Source organism: Pungitius pungitius, chromosome 2 (genome assembly GCF_949316345.1).
Source record: "Pungitius pungitius chromosome 2, fPunPun2.1, whole genome shotgun sequence".
In the NCBI taxonomy this organism is placed as follows: Eukaryota; Metazoa; Chordata; class Actinopteri; order Perciformes; family Gasterosteidae; genus Pungitius; species Pungitius pungitius.
In genome coordinates this window covers 20,891,370-20,915,704 of record NC_084901.1, presented here as the reverse complement: position 1 = coordinate 20,915,704, position 24,335 = coordinate 20,891,370, and the positions used below count along the sequence as shown (strand labels likewise).

At 43.9% G+C, this 24,335-nt stretch overlaps 1 protein-coding gene across 2 annotated transcripts in view; it reads left to right on the top strand.

The window, feature by feature from the left end:
• atp8a1 (ATPase phospholipid transporting 8A1) overlaps positions 1-24,335 on the top strand; it is an 82,026-nt gene that overhangs the window by 34,889 nt on the left and 22,802 nt on the right. Inside the window, exons 15-27 of one of the 2 annotated variants that reach the window (XM_037459637.2) lie at positions 1,748-1,792; positions 3,908-3,980; positions 6,930-7,035; positions 8,404-8,486; positions 9,425-9,474; positions 9,734-9,803; positions 10,722-10,806; positions 11,384-11,523; positions 13,213-13,351; positions 15,877-15,941; positions 18,944-19,116; positions 20,860-21,043; positions 22,728-22,838. In XM_037459637.2, the coding sequence (XP_037315534.1) occupies positions 1,748-1,792; positions 3,908-3,980; positions 6,930-7,035; positions 8,404-8,486; positions 9,425-9,474; positions 9,734-9,803; positions 10,722-10,806; positions 11,384-11,523; positions 13,213-13,351; positions 15,877-15,941; positions 18,944-19,116; positions 20,860-21,043; positions 22,728-22,838 (1,324 nt within the window). The remainder of the gene's footprint in view (positions 1-1,747; positions 1,793-3,907; positions 3,981-6,929; positions 7,036-8,403; positions 8,487-9,424; positions 9,475-9,733; positions 9,804-10,721; positions 10,807-11,383; positions 11,524-13,212; positions 13,352-15,876; positions 15,942-18,943; positions 19,117-20,859; positions 21,044-22,727; positions 22,839-24,335) is intronic. The other variant, XM_037459639.2, reaches the window with a different exon arrangement.

Here is a 24,335-nt window from a genome sequence, read left to right as displayed (position 1 = left end):
CTGGTTAAAGGCACAGATGCTATTTGGGGTGTTTTGGGCTCCAGAAAGTCTTCTTTTTCTGGTGATTTAATTGGGTTAAGCCTGCGAGTCATCAGACGGAGGTTTGGCAGCAGTTGTGCTCCTTCATCCCAAGTAAAGATGTTTTCCTTTGATCCTCTGGAACGAGGACTCCCTTTTCCGCTGCCAATAAATATGGATAAGTGTTTCGTAGCAGGAGAGGAAAAAAAAAAAGGTTTAATCAGGCGATGCTGTTTTGATGATGCTATGATTTGGCCTGCTCCCTATCCTCCGGGTGACCGAGTTGGATTAGAATCTGAAGCCGTTTAACGTGCAGGTCATTGTTCTGTATTTCTAATTCACTAAATGATAACAATGTTAACTTTAGCACTAATGTAATTCCACTGTAGTGCCATAACGGTCTTCATTTTACACTTCCTTCATCCAGTATGGAGCAAACTAGTTTCCACTTTAAATTCACATACTCCCTTTTCACTGCCTCTAGAATTGAAGCATTGTGATTTTAGTTCCATTAATCCAAAGGGACAGCATTCTAAACACCTGACTCTTCTTCAGGATGCTGTCGTCATATACAGTATGTGGGCCAAAAAATGAAAGCATTAGAGTACGGATGGGGATTTAACATTTCATATTCACCAGCACGCATGGATAGAAATCTCTCGGTGGCGTGACACGCGCACAAAGCCCCCGCCTCCCACAAGGCCGCCCGCATGTGTTCCCCACCATAGATGAAGTGCTGCTGTAATTAATAAAGCCAACCCCAAGGGTGTAGGCATTAATTCATTCCACTGGATGGAAAGATGTTTTTCAGGCTAGAAAGGCTCCCAGAATCCTTGTGGGTGTAATTAGTTTGTAGTTTAGGCGACACATTGTTTTAAATGTACTTGACTGACAACAAAAAAAACAAAAAATCCGATTTTTTAAACATTTATTTTATTGGCGATTTGCAGTGTAGCCCAGTGCAGCCATACAGACGGACTGGTTTGTTAATGCAGATCATCACGGCGACGCCCTCCCGAGGACGCGCACGGCGTGAATCAAACGGAGTCATTTTAAAAAGTGGAGAGTCGTAATGGTGTCGTCTGGGCGGCTCGGCTCCGGGCACTTAACAAAACGCTGCGCTGCTGTTAGTCTGCCAGAGCACAGACGTCAAAATAATTTGTTGCCTCCTTTTAGAGCAGTGTGCACTCGGACCACATTTAGTTTCAAACATGGTGGTTTTCATGGTCACCTTTTTACAATATACACATTCGCTCCTGTTGCCTGATGACGATGAATGAGAGAGGAAGACTTCTCACTATGCGAAGATGATTCTCAAATATTCAGATTGTTATTTCTGGCTTTCTCAGATGTTTTAACTTGCTGAAATTTCTCCTGAAACGTTTGACAAAATATCCTTCGTATAATCTTGTATATTTGATGTCCCTGGTTATATTAGCATGGTTTGGCCTTTGTGTCTCATGTTACCCCGTGTGATGACGTTGATCCAGCCTGCAAACTGAAGTAACGAAACAAAGCCTTTTGGTTTCATCAAAATATTGGCACCTTCCTTTACAAAGCAATAGTGGACTTGTCACAATCAACCGCTCACCGCCTGACTCACCTCAGCTCCTGTCCGCCCCGGCATCTGACCCCTCATACTCCAACACCCATAAACAAACCCATCTTCAGGCCAGTCTGTACATGTTAACAATAGACCTTGTCAATGAGGTCGTTCTTTCTCCAACAGCCACGTCCCTGAGGCTGAAGAGGGTAGTTTTGCAGAGGATGACTGGTAAGACGACTGGGTGTGAGATGGTGATCTCGTTTTTTTTTAATTTTCTTTTGCTCCCCCCCGCTTCTGTGATGTAGTAGTGCTGCCTTGCCTCGTGGAAACCGTGACTTTGAACACAACACCCTAATGTGCGTTTGCTGTTGTTGTTTTTTTTCTTTGTGCGTCGATTAGCTTTTGGATGTGTCGTTTGTGATTTTGGCTCTTATTTCACTTTGCATAGGCGTCGATGCGAAGGAACGTCCTTCAATAATGTTCTACTGTATGTTGACATTGCTAGAGTTCAGTATGGTTATCTTCTGGGGGTTTGCATACGGCTCTTGTACATTCAGCAAGGCCAAAAGGCTGAAGCTCCTTTTTCGCCGGTAAACGGACAACTAACTTAAGAGGTGGCAGATAAACTCCTACTGTGTCTCACAGACACGCACACAGGCACACATGCACACATGCGCATACAGTCTTTCTGAGATCCATCTGCTAGTGGTGAGATCTGCAGTACCAGCATGGGGGTGTCTCATGCATTTCGCATGGAGAATAGGGGCCTATTTGTTAATGTCTGTCACGCCACATTTCTGAATCTTTCAGTTCCATGAGGGCATGTCTCGTTTTTTGCGCCTTATTTCCCCTCACTGAAACAAAAGAGGCTTTATTGGAACAGAAAATAGGTTAAGGATGCAGGAACAAGGAATAGGCTTCACCCCATTGTTCCCGTTTAAAAAAAAAAGGAGGTTCATTTAAACAGCCAGCACCCTTGTTGCCATAGTGACAGGAACTCGGTGTGCTGGCAGATGATCAATAACTGACAGTCCTCCACACCCAGACCCGTGCCTCAGACATTTCATCGAGACAATGGAGGTGCAGCTGCAGCACAGAACAGCTGAGGGCTTCCTTCCCTGTCCACGGGGTTAGAAACAGTAATAATGACTCCAAAGATTTCCTTTCAAAGGCTCTGTAGTTTCCTCCGTCTCTGCAGGGTTTGTTTTTCTCCCCCCCCCCCACATAAATTGCCTGAAGTTGAAATATATAGATGTATCTTGAACATATATCTCAATAAAGCCTGCAAGTGGGTTCCAGGTCCCTAACCTCCAGTGCGCCTACGTGGGTGTAACACAATATGGGCTCCAGCCTGCTGTTTGATGGCTTTGCCGCGCTTCACCCATGTTTCCCCAAAACATTGATTTACTGTAGATAGGAGTGCTGCCTTTTGGCTCCTATGAACCTGTGGGATTAGAAAGATTTATGGTTGCTGATGGCAGCCTTCGTAACATTTCTATCAGGCTCCTGCGTTGGGGTCAAGGCCGCTGCCTGCTTGATCTATTGGGCTCCGTTCATCACCCTGCAGCGACCGATTTGTGCTGGACAGCCAGACAACATGCGACACGTCTTCAGACTGTTTTCTTTTGCTTTATTCCTAATGGAATGAAGTGTATTCATTTATTTTTTTTGTCGCATATTACCAGTGTAGAAATGCACATTTGAGGTATAGGAGTATAGGAGACCATTGTTTCCAGTCACTTTGATCATTTGTGTGAGTGGCGTGTTTTCGAGGCCACGGACTGAATCCCAAACAGTAAAGTCCGTCTCCATTGTGGTTGAAATGTCAATACTGGTACAAAGCACTGGTTGTGTTGGTACCAGTAACTAATGTAACTGTATAGAGCTGATCGATTATTTTGATAATACAGCGTTTGTTCCAGCTTTAGATTTGATAAACGGGGTTTGGCTCTTCTGTTGGTCACATAAAACAAAGTTTGAGTACATCTCATAGAGCTTAGGGAAAATAACAAACACATACGCACCAATCTTTAGTGGCAGTTTTATTTTTTTCTTTGGGTTGTGGCATGAATACTTTGTGTAGAGTCTGGGACAATTTATTTCTTGTAAGTGTGATTGGAAATCTTAGAGTATTCCATCCAAGACCTTTGTCATGCTTATTGTCATCAGACGTGACTTTTATGAGAACTCGTTTTGTCATCAGCGTTGTTGTCAGAATGTTCCCTGATGATGATGATGATGCAATCATTTGTTGTTTACCAATAATGACGGCACGTTCGTGTTGGGCTGTCAGTGGAATCAAGTATCACGAGTCTTTCTGACTTCTCCCTCTCTTCTTTCCAGCCACAGCACACACTCATCGGAGGAGGAGGGATTTAATGACCCGAGCTTACTGGAAAACCTCCAAAGCAATCACGTAAGTAATGTCAGGGTGGCCCCACTGACCCGCCACTCGCCCACAGCGAAGGCTGCTGTTCAGGGCAGAACTAGGAAGACTTCTGAAGTGTTTTTGCTGTTTTAGGTGGACCTTGATGGTGTCGTAGACCTATCACTACAACACTGGTGAGAAAAACAAACAGGCAGCCACTTAACTGGATGAACCTGCTTATTCACTGTAGCAAACTGAACTCATGTCATGTACTTTTGATTACACCCAAAAGACATTGACAAATTAAAATGGTTAATTGCGCCTTTATGGAATCTGTCGCAGGACTTCAGAGGGAGCAGGAGAGGCCACCTGTGGTGATGAAACCGTGATTGATTGGCTGGTTGAGTCACTCGGCTGCAGAACAGCGTGGGGGAGGCACAGTGTCACATCTAATTACATTTAAGCAGCACCGCCCAGGGAAAGGAGTAATCCCACTGGGATGTTTGCTTTGTTATGACAGCACAATCTCTCCACACGTTGAGCTTGTGGAGGATCTGCTTTAGTTTCTTATTGGTAGCCACGCGCCCACTGCGAATTCTAGTGCGTAACCAACCGCTGTGTGAAACGCAGTCTAAATCTCTGGTAATGTTACCTGGGATCCATCTATTGTGTTGCCATTGCACCCATGAGTTTATAGTAGATGTCCTTAGTGAGTTATTGCTTTTCCTTCTCCTGGTCACCGTTTTTGCTACTTGATTTACTTGGTAAATACTGTATGAAGATGCAGCTGCTGAGCTTAACATACAAACTGAAAACAAAATAATCAGCATGTCAGGCTCTGCCCAAAGGTAACCGAGTCCACCTCCCAGCGCCCCTAAAGCCCACTATTTAACACAATGTGTCTGGGGGGGTCTTTTCAAGACTACTTCTTGGTCTGGGGCAGCAACTTCCCGAAGTTGTAGTAAACCAATTAACGAGAGGATGTGGACCTTCAAGCCGCTGGTGCTCAACCCCTTAATGACACAAATATGCTCAATGAAACTATAGGTTCCCACAGTTTAAGCACCACGTCCTTACACTTAAACACTTATCTTATTCCACGACACTTTGGAGTGGCTGCAGGCTATATTTGTAGAAGTGTTGATACAGTGTTGAGGGGGATGGCAGTGCTGCCAAAAATAAACATCCCCTCTGTTCTCTTGAGTCTGAAGAGATGTCCTCCGACCTGCAGCCCGCGTGGGGGTTGGCTCGCTCGGGCAGGCGTTCTGCTCCGTTTTCTCCTGACCCTTCGACTCTTTGCACACTGGCCACGTCTGAAGTGACGAGTGTCCGTCACTGTTGTCGTGACACAGATTACCCAGGAGTCAGTGCGGGCGATGGCTGGCAGCATAGTATTAGCTGTCACATCTAATTGTGCCATCAGCGGAAGGTACCCAATGTGCCCCCTGTGCTCTCTTCCAAACGCACGTTTACACGTCCGATGCTTGAGAGGACAATGCTTCCCTCACACAGACCATGAGCCTAACCTCATTTTACACACGTGGTGATGTATGTGCTTGTATTCTTGCCGATAGTCGGATGAGACCATAGATAGCAATCTCATATTTGTCCATTAAATATGAAGCTGGAGATGGTTAGCTTAGCTCAAGGCTTGCATTAAACCAGGCTTAGTCTAAGGGTGAAACAATCTGCCTACCTGGGCCTGTAGAGCTAGTGAAATTGGACTGTTCCTTGGCCCAGTGACTTCCTGGTTGGTCTATTTTTAACCAATACGCTACGAGGCAAACGATCAGTCCAACCACAACCCGTTACCAGGTTAAAACCTCAAACAGCCAAATGACTAACTCCACTGGCTCCTCACAAAGATGGAGATATAAGAGTAGACAGGTCCACACACAGGTACTCACTGACATGTCCTCCAGAGGATACCTGTCAACCCAATCTAGATTAGCATGCCGCCAGGAGGCAGAGGGACTCCCTCAGCCACCTGGAGGGTAATACACGGTGTGTTCTTTCATATACAAGAAGCGCTTTTTTTATCGCTGTGTGTGTACAAAGAGCTTTTTGGTGAGAAGGGGAGACAACCGCAGATGTTTTTTGAGTAATAAGCAGTCAACAATGCACAGTACGGAGCGTATGATTACCTCTGCTGACCAGTCTGCGTGTCGCTGGAGGTTCATCGGTTGTTGGATGATATCGTGATTTTATTCTTCAATTTAACGACTATCAGCCACCTGATCACCGTCTGCTCTATGATTCAGGCTCAGCTCGGCCCCGAAGGCGGCCGATATCTCCGCCTCGCTGACTAGAAGCTGGTGGTCCTGCAGCCTCAGACAGGAGCCTTTGCAGATGCCTGTCTGGAGTGTAGCCCTCGGCTAGTTAGTCATACGTTTCCCCTCATTAATGTAAAATGCCCTGAGATTACAGACAAGGCCTTTTTTTCATTAACTGGAGCAAGTTTATTATTCGGCTCATGCATGAGTACACGATTGTTGGATCGCACCAGCACTCATTAGTCTGGAGGAACCGGACTGAAGAATACTGGAGACACATATGTAACAAATGCAGACTTTCTTCACTACTGAATGTCACAGCAGCATACGTATTTCAGGGTTGAGTTCTAAAAAGTGGCCCCAAGCCTGAGCACATTCAATTTAACAATTGTGCTTTATAAAAATTAAAATATTTAATTTTCCAAATCTGTTTAGCTTTTCCCTACTTTTCTACTAATACTAAAATATGAATTAGTGTTCCACAATTTGTAGTTTAGTTTTTCTAAAAGGATTTAAATTGTTTTAGAAACCACACCAAACTACTCGGTATGTTTCCCCAGGCTGAAAGCACAGTACAAATGTACATGGCTGCACTGTTGCAGCAGGATTTGCTCCTCATCTCATCAGTCTTTGCTCTTTCTTCCTTCAGTATCACGGACGTCCATCTATTTGTTTTGTTGTGACATCTTTTATTAAAGAAAGTTGCCCTTTGTTCCTTCTGTAGCCCACAGCTGCTGTCATCTTGGACTTCATGACCATGATGGCCATCTGCCACACTGCAGTCCCCGAGCGCACGGATGGAAAAATAACCTACCAGGCTGCATCTCCAGGTGACTTCCACCTCAACATACAGGATCATTAGGGACCTTATTTTATTACCCTGTCTAGTGTTGGGGGCTCAAAAAAGAAAAGCATTAATAAACACAACACGGAAAAAAGTAATCCTCCTTGATTCTATAGGAACTATAAATCAATCAATGACTCACTATTTCAATGATAAAGGAAAGATTAAATACATTAGTTCAATGGACACAACAAGCGCAACAATCAAGTTTCAATAAAAGTGATTTTGCAAGTGCTGCAGCAGCTTTCTAACAGCGCGTCTGTGCAGTTATTTAGTATTCCATCTTGTGAGCTCTGTGTCTCTGTAACTGGAACACATCACTACAGCCTCCAGGTAGTAGTATTTTCTAGTCATCAGTGCAGGAGAGAGCCAGGAATTGGATCAGAAAATAAAAGATCCTGTTTACTGAATGCGTGGCGAATGCCACTTTGACTTTTCGAGGATCATTATGATCCCGCTGTCGCTCCCATTCCAAGCAGTGAAGATTCCTCTACTAATCAGAACCATAGAAGAAAAATGAATGAGGGAGAGGCTGATAATGTGCTGCCTTTTGGTGTTTTACAAGAACAACTGCAGCTTAAAGGTGTTTGCACAATGGCTCGCACCCTTGGACGCTCTGGTTTTCCCAGCAGCACTAAGTAAATAACCTGAAAATAAACACCATCCTAATGAACTATGAAAATGTCCCCAAGCCTAAAGGCTCAACTCTGCAATTGAAATGTAAACCAAGAAGTTGCTCTCATGGGAGGAGTTAATAACACAGAAGCTTATGTTGTTGCTAAATTGATTGGAAAGCTTTTCAGTATATGTTAACAAATACTAAGTTGCAACTAAATGAGACGTTTCCTGATGTTTTGGATCAGTTATGTTAGTAACCAGTGAAGTAAAACGGGCTAAGCCTACATTCAGTTCAATATAGGAATAAATGCACACATAACGAACACATTGATTTACTAAAAGTCTACTAAATGTATAATAACTGAATAAGGCAACGCTGCTGCTTTTCAGCTCACATTTTGCTCTCGATGACCTTTTTTTTGCCTGATTGCTTAAAAACTGTCACGGTCCCGTGGAGCTTTGGGGTTTGAAGCCGAGCGGGCAATAGCTGCAGAGAGAAGGGTGGTTAAGTGAACTGTAAAAAACAAGCTGAGAGCTTTTTCTTGCCCTGCAGCATCCTCATGCAAGCTGTAGCATCAGCCGCATGATCCCCAGCTTTCAGTCACTGCCCGCAAAGGGATAAACGGGTCGAAGAAGTGCCTCGACACACAAAATGTGAACCTGGTTATTGTCTTCTCTTCAGACAGCACTGCTTTGTATCCGTGTTCATCTGTAACACTTTGTTTTTGCTTTTAAGACGAAAGCGCTCTGGTGAGAGCAGCACAGACCCTCGGCTTTGTGTTTTCTGGTAGAACCCCGGACAGCGTTATTGTGGAGATGGTGAGTTGGACGAGACGTTTCACGGAATGCGTGCAAGCTATTGTACTAATAAATGGATTAGCTACACCACTACCGATTACACACATCACCCTGCACGAGTTCTCACCTTTTTTGTTTTTCTCTCACCGAGCATTGGATGGTAAGATATATTCGGCTCTCACGTTCAATAAATATGAAGCTACAGCTGGTTGGCTTAGCAAGCAATAGTGAGTGTTCATTACTCTTTTTAGAAGTGATTAAACAAAGGAATCAAAATGTTGACTTCATTGGATAAACATTTATTGATCACAGTTCTAATTCTTTAGCAATATAAAAAAGATGTACGTCCAGATGTATTATGCATTGTCTTTAATTTAACATTTATTTTTGCCGTGTTGTTCAGTCACAGAACAAGAACACTTGTCAAATGCGTCCTTAATCCTGTTTGCAAAAGAATATGCTTACTTAGACAATAATGAGATTTAATAAGAGATTTACAAAACTAATCTATAAAAAACTAAAATAATAATATATATTTTTACATTAAGTTGTGGTTTCTACAAACTGTAGATTATCCATTGCACTTACTTAAGAGACTTCGTTCTCCATGTTTCTCCTTGATTTAAAATGGATGTGCAAAATGCCATAGAGAATTCTGCCTTTATATCGCCGGCTGATTCAAGTTCCGGTCGCTCTGAAAGAGGCAAAGGCAGAAAGGCCTCTGCTGAGAACATCTCATCTCCAAAACGTCCAATTTCCTAACCTCTGTCGGGCCTTCTACAGCTCTCGGCGTCTATTTAATCACTCTGTCTTCTTCCTCGCGGTCTCAACCATTAAGAAAGTGCGTGTTTGAGGAGGATGACGACTTGTTCTACTTAAGATGAATTGTGTCTCCGAAGACGACTGGTGACGATGTGTCCCTTTGGGGTATCTTAATGTTTCTGTCTCTTTGGATTTAGCCCGGAGCAGAGGAGAAATACGAACTACTTCATGTGTTGGAGTTTACGAGGTAAAGGACTGATGGCAGCGTTGTTGCTTTCATTAGTTGGTGTTGTAAACTATGATTTGTCAGTAATAGGTTTACGAAATATTGTCTCAAGATAATTGTATGTCATGTGTCCCTAATGATTTGTAATTGATTGTGTGATTTCTACTTTTAGCTGACTTGTGCAGTACCTGATAATCTGCCTCAGTGGCTGGACCACCTTGTAATGTGGTATTCTGTGACCTGCCTTCTCTCCTAATTTTGTTCCTTTTCTTCCTCGCAGCACGAGGAAGAGGATGTCGGTCATAATGCGCACCCCTTCTGGGAAGATCCGCCTTTACTGCAAAGGAGCGGTGAGTCTCCGTCTCTCTCCATGGCAACGCACGACATCTCATCACCATCATCACTGCGCACACACACACACACACACACACACACACACACACACAGTGTTGAAGCCGCTCCTCCCTTTATTGCCTTTTGCTCTCGTCGCGACTTGTTTTCAATGAGCAGCAGCATAAAGCGAGATTGCCACAATTCACACTCGTATTCCCGCAAAATCTAGGTTAGACGTAGATTATATTTCACAGTCAGGGAGTCAGAGACCAAGCCACACTCATTTCAGTTTGAGTACATTCAGAAAAGAAAAAAAACGTTTTTGGTGCAATTTCAATGATGGGAGAACACGCTGCTCTATATTCTGCTATGAATTATTCTGCTTTCCAAAACCATACGGCTGTAACAATTTTTGTTGTTTTTTTTCTATTTTTTTTAATACATAGTTGGTCTTATTATTTTGTTGGTTGTTAAAGTTTAAGATTATTTAATTCATTTAGCACTTTAAAAGCAAAGGTTTTGTGCCAAGTGCCAAGTACCAAAACAATGCAGACATTTTCCTCATTTTTATCAATGCTGGTTTTGTGCTTATGTTTGTTTTTCTTTTTAATTTGTATTATTTGTTGTGTGTGGGCTAATATCAACAAGAATAATGTTTGATTTTAGTTTGGTTGGGATTGGGCTTTTCAATGTTATTTAATTTTAAATTACCCAGATACATTGATGGATGATTTATTAATTCCCCTGTAAGCAACTGATTTTTAAGCGTATGATGACGGTACATTAAGCTTTTTGGAAACACAAAAGGGCAGACGAAACATCGAAAGGGCCGGATCCGACCGGCTAACGCCTATTTGCGCAGTAGCCCGAGCCACGGAGGTTCCTTTCTTTCCACTCCGGGTGTCAATAACCAATGTGTGTTTTTCTCTCTTCAGGACACAGTGATCTATGACCGCTTGGCAGACAGCTCGAGGTACAAAGAGATCACACTGAAGCACCTGGAATGGTTTGCCACTGAGGGTGAGTGGACAAACATCGCCCCCTGTCTGCCAATAGAAAAGCAGCACTTGGGACGCCTCAAATCTAAGCGCATGCAGCATCTGATTCGGTCGTGCTCACCACTTGATCATCACAAGCTGCAGCAGAAGAAGTTATCTTCCCCCTAAGAGCTTATCCTAATGCGTCCTTACCTGATGACCAGTAAATCCTCCTATGAGTATGTTGACGTATCTTAAATCTAGAGTGGTGGAGCTGAAAGAAACTGCCTCAGAGACTGAGTTCTGTGTTCATACTGCCCCCTCGCGGGACACCAGCAATGATGTCATTCTGAATATTTCATTTTGGCTAAATATAGCATTAGTGACAAATTGTGAAGATCTTCAGTCACTGTCATTTGGAAAATGGTGAATAATATATAGCATCCTTTGTCATTATGACAAAAAGAATGACCTATTAATAGCAACATATTTCATCTTTGACATAATATGTGTTGAACACATAACCGATAAGTCGTAGTTATGTTTTGATATTGGGGATTTGAAATAAAAACACAATTACTCATATGATCACCCCTGTCGATGCTGTTACCCTCTTCCAGGGCTCCGCACTCTGTGCTTTGCGGTGGCAGACGTCAGTGAGTCGTCCTACCAGCAGTGGCTGGAGATCCACCGCAGGGCCAGCACTTCCCTGCAGAACAGGTCCCTGAAGCTGGAGGAGAGCTATGAACTGATAGAGAAGGTTTGCAGATTGAAAATGTAATGTGTTAGTGTGGTTTCAGTCCCTCATGCCATGGCCTCATGTTCTCTTCCCTAAACCAGTCCTGACATCACATACTGTATATCACTATAAAATTCAAGTGGGATCTTTCTTTATCTGGATGCATGTTGCAGTTACTCAACGTACGAGGTTTCCGTGAAAACACGCGTCGATTCGTTTGCGGGGAAAAAACCTTCTTGGGCGAAAATCCAAGAACTCGTGTGTCACTCATGGCGTAATTGCAGTTACACCTGGAAAGTGGAAAAAAGTGTGAGGGAGATTTGAGGTTTGACTTGCAGGTAGAATTTGGTTTTCTGTGAGGTTGGTCCATGTGGAAATGCTAGTCAAACACAAGACGCCACGGTCGTAAATCAACCACTTGGCGTGTTCTTCGTGGCTGCCCAAAACAAATGGAGGCAATAAATCAAGAAATATACATAAAAGCCTTTGGAGGGAAAGAAGTTCATGTGCACTGCTTAATGGGAAGAGTGTGGCATTGGCGCTGCCAAGGTTTGAGGTTCATTGCTGTTCAGGGCCACCCATGTCAAGAAATACGCACAGTGAAGCCACATGGGGGCACAATGGAGTTGCAGTGAAACTGGAAAAGATGGAGACATTCCAACACTGTGAAATCAGTCATCTGAAGTTACTCCTTCGTCACCTCACAAACAAAATCCTCCAGAGCGATTGCTTATTGTGTAATGAACTGTTAAGATGTGATGAACTGCATATTGTTCAGCCTTGATGGGAGCTAGTTAGGGATAACAAAGCAAAGTCCTTTGTAATTGTGTTCTGAATGGAGAAGCTGTTTTACATCTTTCATACCTAATATTTGAATGGCTTGTTGATCTGATTTATAATTGATGGTTTCCTGAATCATCCTTCAACAGAGTTTCCTGCTCTCATAATACTACAGTACAAGTACACGTAAAGTACCTTGTTCCAGTCGTTGACTGACTGAAAAGTTTCAGATTATTTTTCTACAATGAACTGGCGTTCAGACATTCACCGGTGTCATGGTTCCACCCTCGCTTGGGGGTTTAAATCCTGACCCAAGGCGTTCCGCCATCATAATCTGCAAAGTGTCTTAAACAACAACCACAGGAACAACAAAACAATTCCCATAAAACCTACAAGCGAGGACCCCTCCACGGCAGTCGTGCTCTTCCCCAGGACCAGTTCCTCCGTCATGTGTGAGGGTTAAAACCAGATCACTCGAGAGGACTGAGCTACAGATGTATCGGCAGCCCGGCTCGGGTCCCAACTTAAAGAGCCTTTCCCCTGCTGCTGGCTCCTGTCTCCAATCAGCCCCTGGGTCTTGTCAAATCTTTGGCCCTGTGGCGGTTCCTTATGAGCTCACAACCACCAAGGTTTCTGGGAAAATCACCCACAGTAGTCTGTGACTTCGTGCGGGAGGTATTGGGTCTTTACGCATGCACATGAGGGTACACACACACACACACACACACACACAGCCTCTCAAGGCTGTGGTTTTTTTTTCTTTTTCTGGGTGATAAACAAGAGCAGCTGATGAAGGAAAAAACACTTCTGAGCAAGTGACACAATCCCGGCTCGCATGCTTTGCTGACACGTGACGTTTTAAAGGCCTTCCTCTGTTGTGACCACCATTTGCTGATTTCATTTTTTGTCTTTTCCTTGTTTGTGGTGTAGAACCTGCAGCTGCTCGGGGCCACAGCGATAGAGGACAAGCTCCAGGACAAGGTGCCGGAGACCATTGAGACTTTAATGAAAGCGGACATTAAGATCTGGATCTTAACAGGGGACAAACAGGAAACTGCAATTAACATTGGTAAGAGCAACTAGCCACCATTTCTAGATTATTTTTACCTATAAACAGCGGATCCTACATGTTCCATAATACAACTCCATTGGATAATCATTAGACCCATCTTTTGTTCTAAATGCCGACTTCTAACAAACCACAGTCGGTAAAGCATTCCCAAAACGAAACCACGATTTAGACCGTGGCCCTACTTTAATATTGGTGGTGTGGCCCTTCAATACAAAATGATTTGCATTAAACTGTGTGCAACCACATACTAACATTCAAAGTTAGTATGTGCTCCGCCTCAAATGATGGAGGGGAAAGTTGCTGGTGAACCTGATGTGCGTTGGGAGCCCGGTCCGTCCTGTGGTCGTTCTTCACCCAGCAAGATAAACAGCTGACAAGCTGAATGCTTCCCTGTCACACATATCAAGCAAAAGCATCAGCCGCAGAATGCCGGATGATGTATGAGCACACTGCACTGACATGAAATAAATAACATTGCCTATGTACACAAGGAGGCGGGGCTCTGGTATCTGGTTCCCCCCGGTGGTTTCAACCAGAGAGGTGAATGAGTGAAAAATGTTTGGTCCCGTGGTTCCCGTTTGGTTTCCTTAAATGGCTGGTGTTACGAACGGCTCCACCGGTAAATGCAGCATACACTTTAACACCCAGCCCAAAAAAAATAGATATGAAAAGTACCTCCGTTTTGTGGCTGTACCTACCACTGTGGCCGGCCTGAATCGGCCCTTTGTGCCCACCGTGCCCAGATGTGAGGCAGCTCCGCAGAAGCACACGCTCACTACAAGTGTTTTTACAGGGCCGACGTTTGCTCTGTAAAATCTCTGCTCAGTATTGACTTTGTTTTTTACTATTTTTCCTCCTTGAAAGGCGATCCCCCATCGCCGCGGTCAATTGTGCAAGTTTTGCCACATTCGACCGATGAATTTGGCCGATTGCATCAAGGTTGTTTCAAGGTGGCCAGAACCACCCGAATGCCACACTTGGCACAGGATATTGGCCTCAAATGAAGTGGAGGTCACTTATTTTCACAAATTACCTCCAACTAAAGCACAGCAGACGGGGGGTTTTGTCCGAGTAGGTAAAGGCTGTCATTGTTTCAGTTTTGTTCCCAGCCCTGAGCACTCATGCCTTCATAATGTACAGTAAGTGCACGGGCACAGAGTGGCGGGCCGCCCGAGGACAGCGCTGTGTTTGCTCTCGGACACGCTGCCAGAGCTGTGAGCTGTTTGTTGAGGGGAGTTTAAACGAAGGTTCTGCTTAGGACAGGTCGGAAACCAGAATTCACTGAAAGGAAAGCGCCGGGCTCCTCTGCTTTTTGGGAAATATAACACATGTTGCTGAAGGGATACAGGAGAAAAGCATATAAACAATGAGCAGAAGTATAACCGCTTACAGTGGTTATTATCAGCTCCCCATTCTGTCTCTCTCGAGTTCCCCCTGCTGCTAAACATTGTGTCTCTACTCTAATGGGCGCTCCTGCTGCAACAATTGAGATTACCGATGCTCGAGTGTCCGGGATACACATTCCTTGAGTCCTGTGGGAGCGGTGTTTAGTTCCGCCTGAAATGGAGAAAAACCAGGAATCCCACGTTCACTGGTGAAATCAAAAAGGGCCGTTTGGCCACAGCCAAATGAGCTTAAGGTAAACACGGTGAGCGGAAGGTCTGCGGCAGGAACCGACGGGGGGGGAGGGGGGGAGCAGCGACAGTGTTGAGATGGGGAGACGTTTTCTCTCACATTTTTTGACTTTTGCAACCTTATAATTTTTTCAATTTTTGTAACAATCCGCCCTTACCTCGTTCTGGTTTGACTTTGGAGGTGAAACCCTCCTTTCCCTTCTGCGTGTGCATTATCGTCTTTCAATGAGGATGTATTTGTGGGTTCAGTGCACAGTCCTACCTTAAGTTTCATGCCACCCATGCATTCACAAAACATTGGCTTTGCGGTAACCACCTTAAAGAAACAAAAATCTCTCTACAGACAGAAGCAAAGTGTCGAAGCCCACAAATATTCGTGCGGTCCTCCCACAGATGGCAGCCTTTTCATACTGCCGCTGTGTTGGACTGAAGGCTTCAGTCCTGGTTCGTGAACATTTCTGTTTTCCCCAATGGGAGGCTCCCTCTTCCACCTTGCCGGTGACCCAGAGCATCTGTGCCAGCCCAGAACTGCGGGGGAACGCTCCCCCGGGAGCCGTGTTCGGTAACTCAAGAGTTGTAGCTACGCCGTTAAAACAGGAAGCTGACAAACTCTTGTAAACCAAACTCATTAGTCATGTCCCGAGACACGGGCTCTGAGCTGTGACATTTTAATTGGTGTCCCTTAAAATGTTGTCACATATTGTAGTACCCCTTATTTTTCTTCTTTTATTTGTGTGTGTCAGTGCGTGTTGTGCAGAAAAGTTGTCGAGCTAAAGTGGTTAATTGAATCTAAAGCAAACTGCAATTTGATGTAGTAATCTAATTCATTTAGGTATTTTCTGCCTATTTTTTCTCTATATAACGTACCATTTGATTTTTTTTTTTTAGGACATTCCTGCAAACTACTGACCAAGAACATGGGCATGCTGGTGATCAACGAAGACACTCTTGATGTGAGTTTTTTGCAATTTATCCAAATTCACATCCTTGCACAAACAACTCGCTAAAGAACATAAAACTCACTATTTTACAATTAGAGGTCAAAACCCATAATCATTACAATTAACAAATGTAATCTACGTTGTTCAAATATTACAATTTGAATATATTTTTAGTAGCTTAGTACTGCCCTGATATACTGCCCTGATGAGGCCTTCCGCACATCACAAATCTGCGTTTAACGTCTTTAAGTCGCCCAGCAGAGAAGTCTGCCCCCCCCCGGCGGGAGAGCCTTGTCTGTTGTTTCTGAGATTTGAAAAGGGCAAGTCACTACACCTCCAGCAGGAGAAAGTTAAGCAGAGGAGGCCACAGATGGACGTAGGAATGGTGAGAAGAAGCGGGCGAGGGACGGGAGAGAAGCAGAGCGAGAAGGGGGTACTGGGGGGAAGGGAGGGGGGGCTAGTGGGGGTTGATGACGGACGGCCTTCAATCTGTCAGCCAGTCGTTAAGCGTGATAAATGAAGTTGAGGGAGAAATTTTGGGTCGGTGCATTCATGAAGCACGGAGGGCGGCGCTTTGAAATGTCCGCTCTCGTTCCCCTGTGGTTGAACAGATGCTTACAGAAGGCAGCTTGTGAGTCTGAGGAGGCACAGTGAACCGAGGGCCAGGCGGCATGGCTGCTAGCTCTGAGTGCTCTTGTGCAGCGAAAGAGAGCAATTGGAGCATGTCTTCCCCCCCTTTGGCTGTGTTAACAAATGTTTATCGGCGAGAGGGAAGTTTTTGACATCCTCTGCACTAAATCTTACCAGAAGTGAAATTCCCAAAGTGGAACCCACGTCTCTAAGGTCGGATTAGGTCCTTTTGAACAGCTGTGTCTTACAGTCTGGGTGTTTAATCGTGTGAAGAGCTAACGGCTCTATTCGGCGTTATTATATTAAACTTTAGGAAGTGCAGCCACGGACAGATGAGGCTTAAAATAGTATTCCTCTACCGATCAGCAATGCAACAATATACGAGTCAAAGAGAGGTTGTAAAAACACAATTTACAAGGCAAACACAGAGGTGTCCTCTCAGACAGCAGCCGGTCATTAAAGTGACAAGAAGGCATTCGTCCACACACTCCCAACTGAGGCGGAAGGTCCCCTTTGTGGTTGGCTCCGGGGTCTAAGACAAACGATGACATCACATCCATACAAAACGTCCAGATTCCACATCACGAGTGTCCCGTGTGTTGACCATTTCACTCAAGGGTCTATACCAACAATAGAGCGCAGTCTTCATTGGGAGCTCTTGTGAATCAGTGAATGGACAAAATACCCATTCCAGAGCCAAACACTAGCTAGTCACATAGGCCAAACTGCTCATTATAGCCATAACAAAGAGGCTTTAGGAGGAGACATGCAGCATTAGCGCTAAAATTCCTCAGTGGAAATTAGGGGAGAAGCGGCCGCACTACTTGAGGGGAATGGTAAACATCTGATGAATTCTTTCTCATACATACGGCGTATTGTCTTAAACAAAGAGCGCGCATCCACTCGCTCTGAGACCTCATCCAGAATCACACCAGGATTAAATTTATCTCTCTGCGGTTGAATTCAGAAACCACAGCCTGACTTGTGCCCCCCCCCCCCGACACACACAGACACACACGCCTGCTCACCACCTCATGCTGTTTTACAGACCCCATCAGAGATGGTTAAGTCCTCGCAGCTGCTTTCTGCTTGTGTCCTCTTGCTCGCTCTCTCTCCCGTGTTAATCCATCATCTCTTCCTCTGCGTGTCTCTCACTCTCGTCCTCGAACTTTGTGAAACGTAAAGCCCCTTTCTCCAAATATTTCCTTTAAGCTGGGGTTTCAGAGTTTTGTTATGCCAAGCGAGCGCCGCCTGGTCCCCCTGGTACCATCTGACTTGCTTTGACATTTCTGACCTCAACACCACGCCGGACCCTTCCCTCCATCCCCCACGCTCATGGCCACCATTTTTGTAATGACTACAGCTGTTTGAGCATCTGCATGACACATTATGTTCTATACCTTGCATTATGTCATTGCATTGTATCCGCAGGGTAAAGTCTGTCTTCCATCTAACGGTACAACTACGGCGCGCCATTGGGATATTATTTTATTGCAAGAATATCTCTGCCAAGTTTTCTGTAGTATTTTTTATTGTTTTATTGAAAATAAGCACACAGAAAAGGGTTACAGACAGAAAAATGTTTTTCCTAAAGGTTTCTCTATGTGTGGGAAAGATGATTAAATGACTAATGCAACGGTGATCTCACCACTCCATCCATCCAGTCAACATGTCCCGGTACCAGAGCAGTAAATCCTCTTGTCAGTCTCCTATTTGATTGCTTTTCGTCGTCACTTGTCATCATAGCTGTATATGCTGTACAAGCAAACATGATCCATTCTCAGAACACGTTTATATTATCGGCCGATGGCCAAAGTCTGAGTGGTATAAGCATGGTAAACATAATAAATACGGAAAATATATAAAAAGGGATTAGCAAGAGGGTTATTTATTTATTTTTTAATCAAACACGATGAAGACTTTATAGGCAACTTTGAGTGACACAAAAGTAAATGACACTTTATTTTGTCCCCACGTATCTTAACCCTACGAAAAGTTTCCTTTTTTTCTCGCAAAACTGAGCAAAACTCAGAAATATATTTGGAGCTGAGACCCAAGAATCCAATAAGGAATAAATCCTGTGCTAATGAAGCACAGGATTTATTACATTTTCTTTTTACATAAACTTCATCATTATAGTGTTTGGTCATCTGTGAATTTACTTTACAAACATTATAAATGGTATTATTACAATGTTGTATGAGACTTTACCAAATTGACAAATGCTCTTAACATATAATAATAATAATGATACATAAATTAATCACATTAGCGTACACTGCACCACATATCTCCTCCAGCAACTATGGTCCCAAAGGCTTGAGATTATAATGAGTAATTACTCTAATTAAACTCTCCTGGTGACGTGTTTTTCCATCACACAGAGGACACGGGAAACGCTCAGCCACCACTGTGGAATGCTGGGAGATGCCCTCCACAAAGAGAACGACTTTGCTCTCATTATTGACGGAAAGACTCTGAAATACGCTCTAACATTTGGAGTGCGACAGTACTTCTTGGACCTCGCCCTGTCCTGTAAAGCTGTCATCTGCTGCAGGTAAGATTTACCCCAGAAACACTGAAACGAACCAGAGACGATACATGTCCCCAGACCGCAATGAAAGATGATGTTCTCACTGCCAAGACCAAATCTGTTTCTGCACTCGGGAAAACTCCACAAAGTGTGTTTGAATACTTGACTACGCAACCCATTTTCAAATATCACCTTACAGAAGCTTTAATGTTGCACTTTTACAATGTAAAACAATTGCTAATTTTGTCAATGAAATGAAGCAGAAAAATAACCCAAACCCTCACAAAAAGGACTTGATATTGAGTTATGTTTTTACTTTAAATTGAATTAAAAGCTGTACGGTTAAACTACCAACTATTATGTCTTTGCCACAAAGGTCATTGGGTATTTTATGGCAGCAGTTCAAATAGCGTGATACTAATACATATAAATGACAACTTTCAACATTATGCAGGTACTCTATTGACCTGTCCAGGCCACATAAATAATTGGAAGCACTTAAGTACTCAAGCAACCATGACGGGGTCTGGGGGCCAGAAATCAGCACCATGTTTTCAGTACTACAGCAAACTCTAACTCTACTGAGTAAAATTTTTTTTTTCTTCCTTCATGACTACCCGCCTTTGCCTCGTTTACACTCTTTGGGCATTAAGAGACACCAGGAGATGAATGAGGCGTCTTAAACCACAGAAAACATCAACATTAACCCTTTCACGGCTTCAAATAAACGTGTAGTTTACAACGTCCTCTCCAGAGACTCTCTGGCCCTGCACATTGCCCCCAAACCGCTGGTACACTAAGAAGAAGCTCCTTTGGGAGGCTGCAGGCTTTGCTGTCAGTGAGGACATAAAGTTAAGCTTTATGTCTTGTGAAGGACAAGTTCTAAGCTGTTTAACAACCATATCATGCTGATTGCCTTCACTCAATGGACCCAGTAAGAAATCCCTTACAGGGTTTCTTCTATAGGAGGGAGGAAAAGCAGTAGGCCGGGGGAATGCATCTCCCACAGTGCAACAAGTGGTCTTCATAGTGGAAGTTCCCAGCTCCCCATGGTGGTGATTGGAAAGCCCATGTTAGGCGATGGAGACAAATATGTCACTAGATATCCTTTGGAGAACAGTTAAATCCGAGAAAAGCACAGCTGTCAGTCAGCCTAGAATAGCCTGTCCCCAAAAAGTGAGGAGCAGGCCACCCTATTATGACACCTCCGGAGGGAGTCAGCAGCTTCAGGGGCTGAGATCGGAGAGATCAACAGCTGCTTGCGTGCTTCGCTTGTATCTCCTTGAATCGTCCAATCAGCAGAGCAAACCCCTCAATCGAACAGGGGTTATGTGACAGTCAAGTCAGAAAACACTGCCCCTGTGGAATGTATCCCCTCGGTCACCAAGACACTTGATATTCTGTAAATATTAAAGAAATATTCTGCACAAAATACCCCTGTGTTTATTTTAAGGGTGTTGGACTGCCTGCATGCCTCAACCTACAATTGGACAAAGTAGAGAAGAGAGCGCATTGGTTATTGCCCAGTGCTGATGTCAAGAACAGATATTATTATATGCACACCCAGATTACACCGCCCAATACTGAGGAAATAGGAAATAAAATGTTCTCTCCACTATAAAGCATGTCTTGCTTTGTCCTTGGCGCCGCGTCCTATGTATCTCCAATCGGACCTCGACTGGAACCTTAATTGCACTTTCTGATGCACGCAAACCATTTTCTAGTCTCATTAAATAACCGTTGTGTAAAACTCTGTGCCACTTTTAGAGTATCTCCTCTTCAAAAGTCTGAGGTGGTGGAAATGGTAAAGAAACAAGTGAAGGTGATCACGCTGGCCATCGGGGACGGCGCCAACGACGTGGGAATGATCCAGACGGCGCACGTCGGTGTGGGAATCTCCGGCAACGAGGGACTGCAGGCGGCAAACTCCTCGGACTACTCTATTGCCCAGGTGAGCACCGTAAGAAAAAACACAACCTGTTGAATATGGACAGCTTTGTGTAACGTGATGCTGTCCCTTCTATCGTCAGAGTGGGTCAGAGAATGCGTGTCGGTCACACACTTTGATTGATCAGCTGCTTGACTACAGATAGTGTTCAGACAAGATTTAACACCATTTTCAAGACTTAACCTAAGAAAAGTGCAGAACAAAAGTATTCAAACATTGCACTCATTTACCTAAGATTAAGTACTTCCATAAAATGGAACATAGTTTACACTTTTGCAGTGTTGGAACATGATTTCTAATAATAATTTTTTTTTTAAATAGAATTTTAGTTGCAATTTGAAATGCATGCCCATTCCTATCTAAAAGTCTGAATTGACAAATATTCCATCCTGTCATAGTTAACTCAAGTTTTAGTGATAGCTTGGCCCATTGTTCTTAAACCACACAGAAACATATCCAAGGAAAAGGCCACTAACATTCTTATATCCAAGTAACCAGTTTTTTTTCCCCCTGAAACTCTGGCCACAGAGTCCCCGTACGGTGGCTCGGTTTCTACCCAGCACGCCGCTCAGTACATCATGTTTCCATTACGGCCACGGGGCTTGAGAGCATGGGAAAGAAAAAAAAAAAAAAAGAGTTGACCAAAACACAGTACGCTCTCTGTGCCTCAGTGTGCAATTACCATCCAAGAGACTGGGGTTGGTCTTAAGTGCCCCCTTCAATCTGCATGACACGCAAACGTGCGTGTCTTTCAAAGACAGGTGGCCTCCTATAATCCATTTAGGTTGTGTCCCAGCATCAAATCAAATTACACCTCCGGACTTCCACTGTTGTTTTCCACATATTGGCGTAACGGAACAGTACCCAATCCATTAAGTCATTTGCAAACTGTAATCAATCCTCAGCTGTGTAAGTTGCTTTAAGTAATACTCTGGAGTATCAGATGAGCTCATTTCTGCTGTCAATTATCAGTGAGAACGTCTGTTGAGATTTAGTACTTGAAAGCTTATCTTAAGTTAACCGTTGGAGCGGAGAGTGAAGAGCCTTTGAGCCGAGGCACCTCTGCTCTCCATCTCTCATCGGCCCCGGTCCATCTGAGGGGGTCGGTCGGACGAACTGGGGGGGCCGCCACTGAGCTGTCGTTGAACCAGAGAACACCGTGGTCATGCTGACGGACATGAAGGCCTTCAAATAAACAGAATTGTGTTCGCTCCAAAGCGGGACATTCTTTTCACTCTCCCTCCTGATCTCCTGTGCCGTGTTGATTGTGAGCTTTGTTGTAGTCATTCACTGGCAACTCCGATGAGGCGGTTCTGCTCTAATGTAAGCACGCTCCTCAGCCAAAAATTGCACAGAAATTGCAAGATCTCCACGGCCCCTAAATGTCGGCGTAATTATAAAGCCATTTAACTATTACGCAGAGCCCTTGGAGACCAATACCACCAAATGAACGCCTGCATTTTCAGCAACTCGTCCAACTCGCATTTCTGGGATGTGTCAGTCGTTGGCAACGATGTCTCATCGGTCCTCTGCCGGGGGATGAGACAGCCTGGCTGGTGTCAATGATGTTGATGTTCCTGTAAGTGCTTCAGTGTCCCAGCGCCGATCTGTGATTACGAGGAACCGTCAGACAGTGTGCCGCGTTTTTCATTCATCCTGTCGTTTTCCTCCATTCTCTCCCACTCAGTTCAAATACTTGAAGAATCTGCTGCTTGTCCATGGAGCCTGGAATTACAACCGCGTAGCCAAGTGTATCCTGTACTGCTTCTACAAGAACATTGTCCTCTACATCATTGAGGTGAGGAGGTCTTATTTGAAGGGTCCCATGTGAACGCAGAGCAGTGGGATTTTTCCACATGGCACGGCTAGGCGTAAAGGCAAAGATTCCTTGTTAGAGTTTCCATGTTTGTATTTCTGTTGACTGGACCTTCACATTACCTGCCAGTTTGTGCTGCTCCTAGGCGGCTAGTTTGACTTTTAACAAACAGGCGCACACACACACTCTGCATGTGCACACTCTGTAATGAAGGGAAAACTACATCTAACTAACTTGAAGTTTGAGACGACCATGCCAGATATTTATCCACCTGGATCATCGGAATAATGGAAGCAATCTCTCTAGCAATGCTGCCCATTTCTGTTTCTGCTCCCACGTGATCATTTTGTTAAATAGTGTTTAGCTTGAACAAAATACACAAACTTTAAAAAAAACAATGTTCTCAAATATTCTGAGAATGCAGATCTCATGATTTCAGTTTGAACAACTGGACCAGAATTTTGTCAAGATGAAGTTAAGAAGTTGAGTTAAAACATTGACTGTTTGGATATGCCCTTTATTTATCACGGTTTTACTGTATTATTGATCAAGAATGATCTACACGTGTGCCTAATCATACTCACCCAGCTCCGTTCTTCTTTTATATCAATGGATGATGGTGTCACACACACACACACACACACGCGTTAGCTCCCTACATTGGTGATGTGCGGTATGTTTGAAGGCATTTGACACAGACCAGACCCAGTACTGATTGTTAGTTCAGAGATCTAACCAACAATGACCAGACGTGGTAAAAGGCTTCTTTATCATCAGACGTGCTCCGATGTTTTGATCTGCCGTCCCTCGTCTGACACAAGCTGCAACTTTGGCTCGACATTTTTTTAAATCAAAAACCAGAACAAAAGAAAATTAAGTAAAATAAGTCTCCCCCCCCCCCCCGCTCTACCGATGTGGCTTGAAGGGGCCCAGCAGCCAGCAGGTGATTTACAAACTTCCTTTGCTGTAGTAAAAAAATACACTTTTTTAAAAATAGTATCACCACAAAACCAGCCGTGGAAATATGAGCACTTTAAAATTTTCTTCTGTTCATCCTCTTTCTGTGAACCTTGACCTCTGATCTCATTTTAGTTTATATACCATGCAAAATCAGTGGACTACCTTTTACATTCCAGCACGTCTGCTTCTGGCTTATTGAGACCTGAAGTGAAAGAGGGCAGTCGGCCTCGACACAGGTTACAACTGTAGTTCTACGGATGGCGCTGCCCGTTTCCAGATATGGTAAAATACCAGCTGAGAAAGCAGATCCAAAATGAAATTCAATTTGCAGCTAATTTAATTTTCTGGCAAAAACATTACATCAGACTCTTTGGCTGTTGACATTTTTTCATTTTAATCTCTAGTTCTAACCACGTTAAAGAGTTAGTGTGCAAGTATAAAAGACTAAAAGAGTAGCACAACTTCTGATGTACACATTTTACATAAATTCAAAACCTATTTTTTGCTTTTTAACTGGAC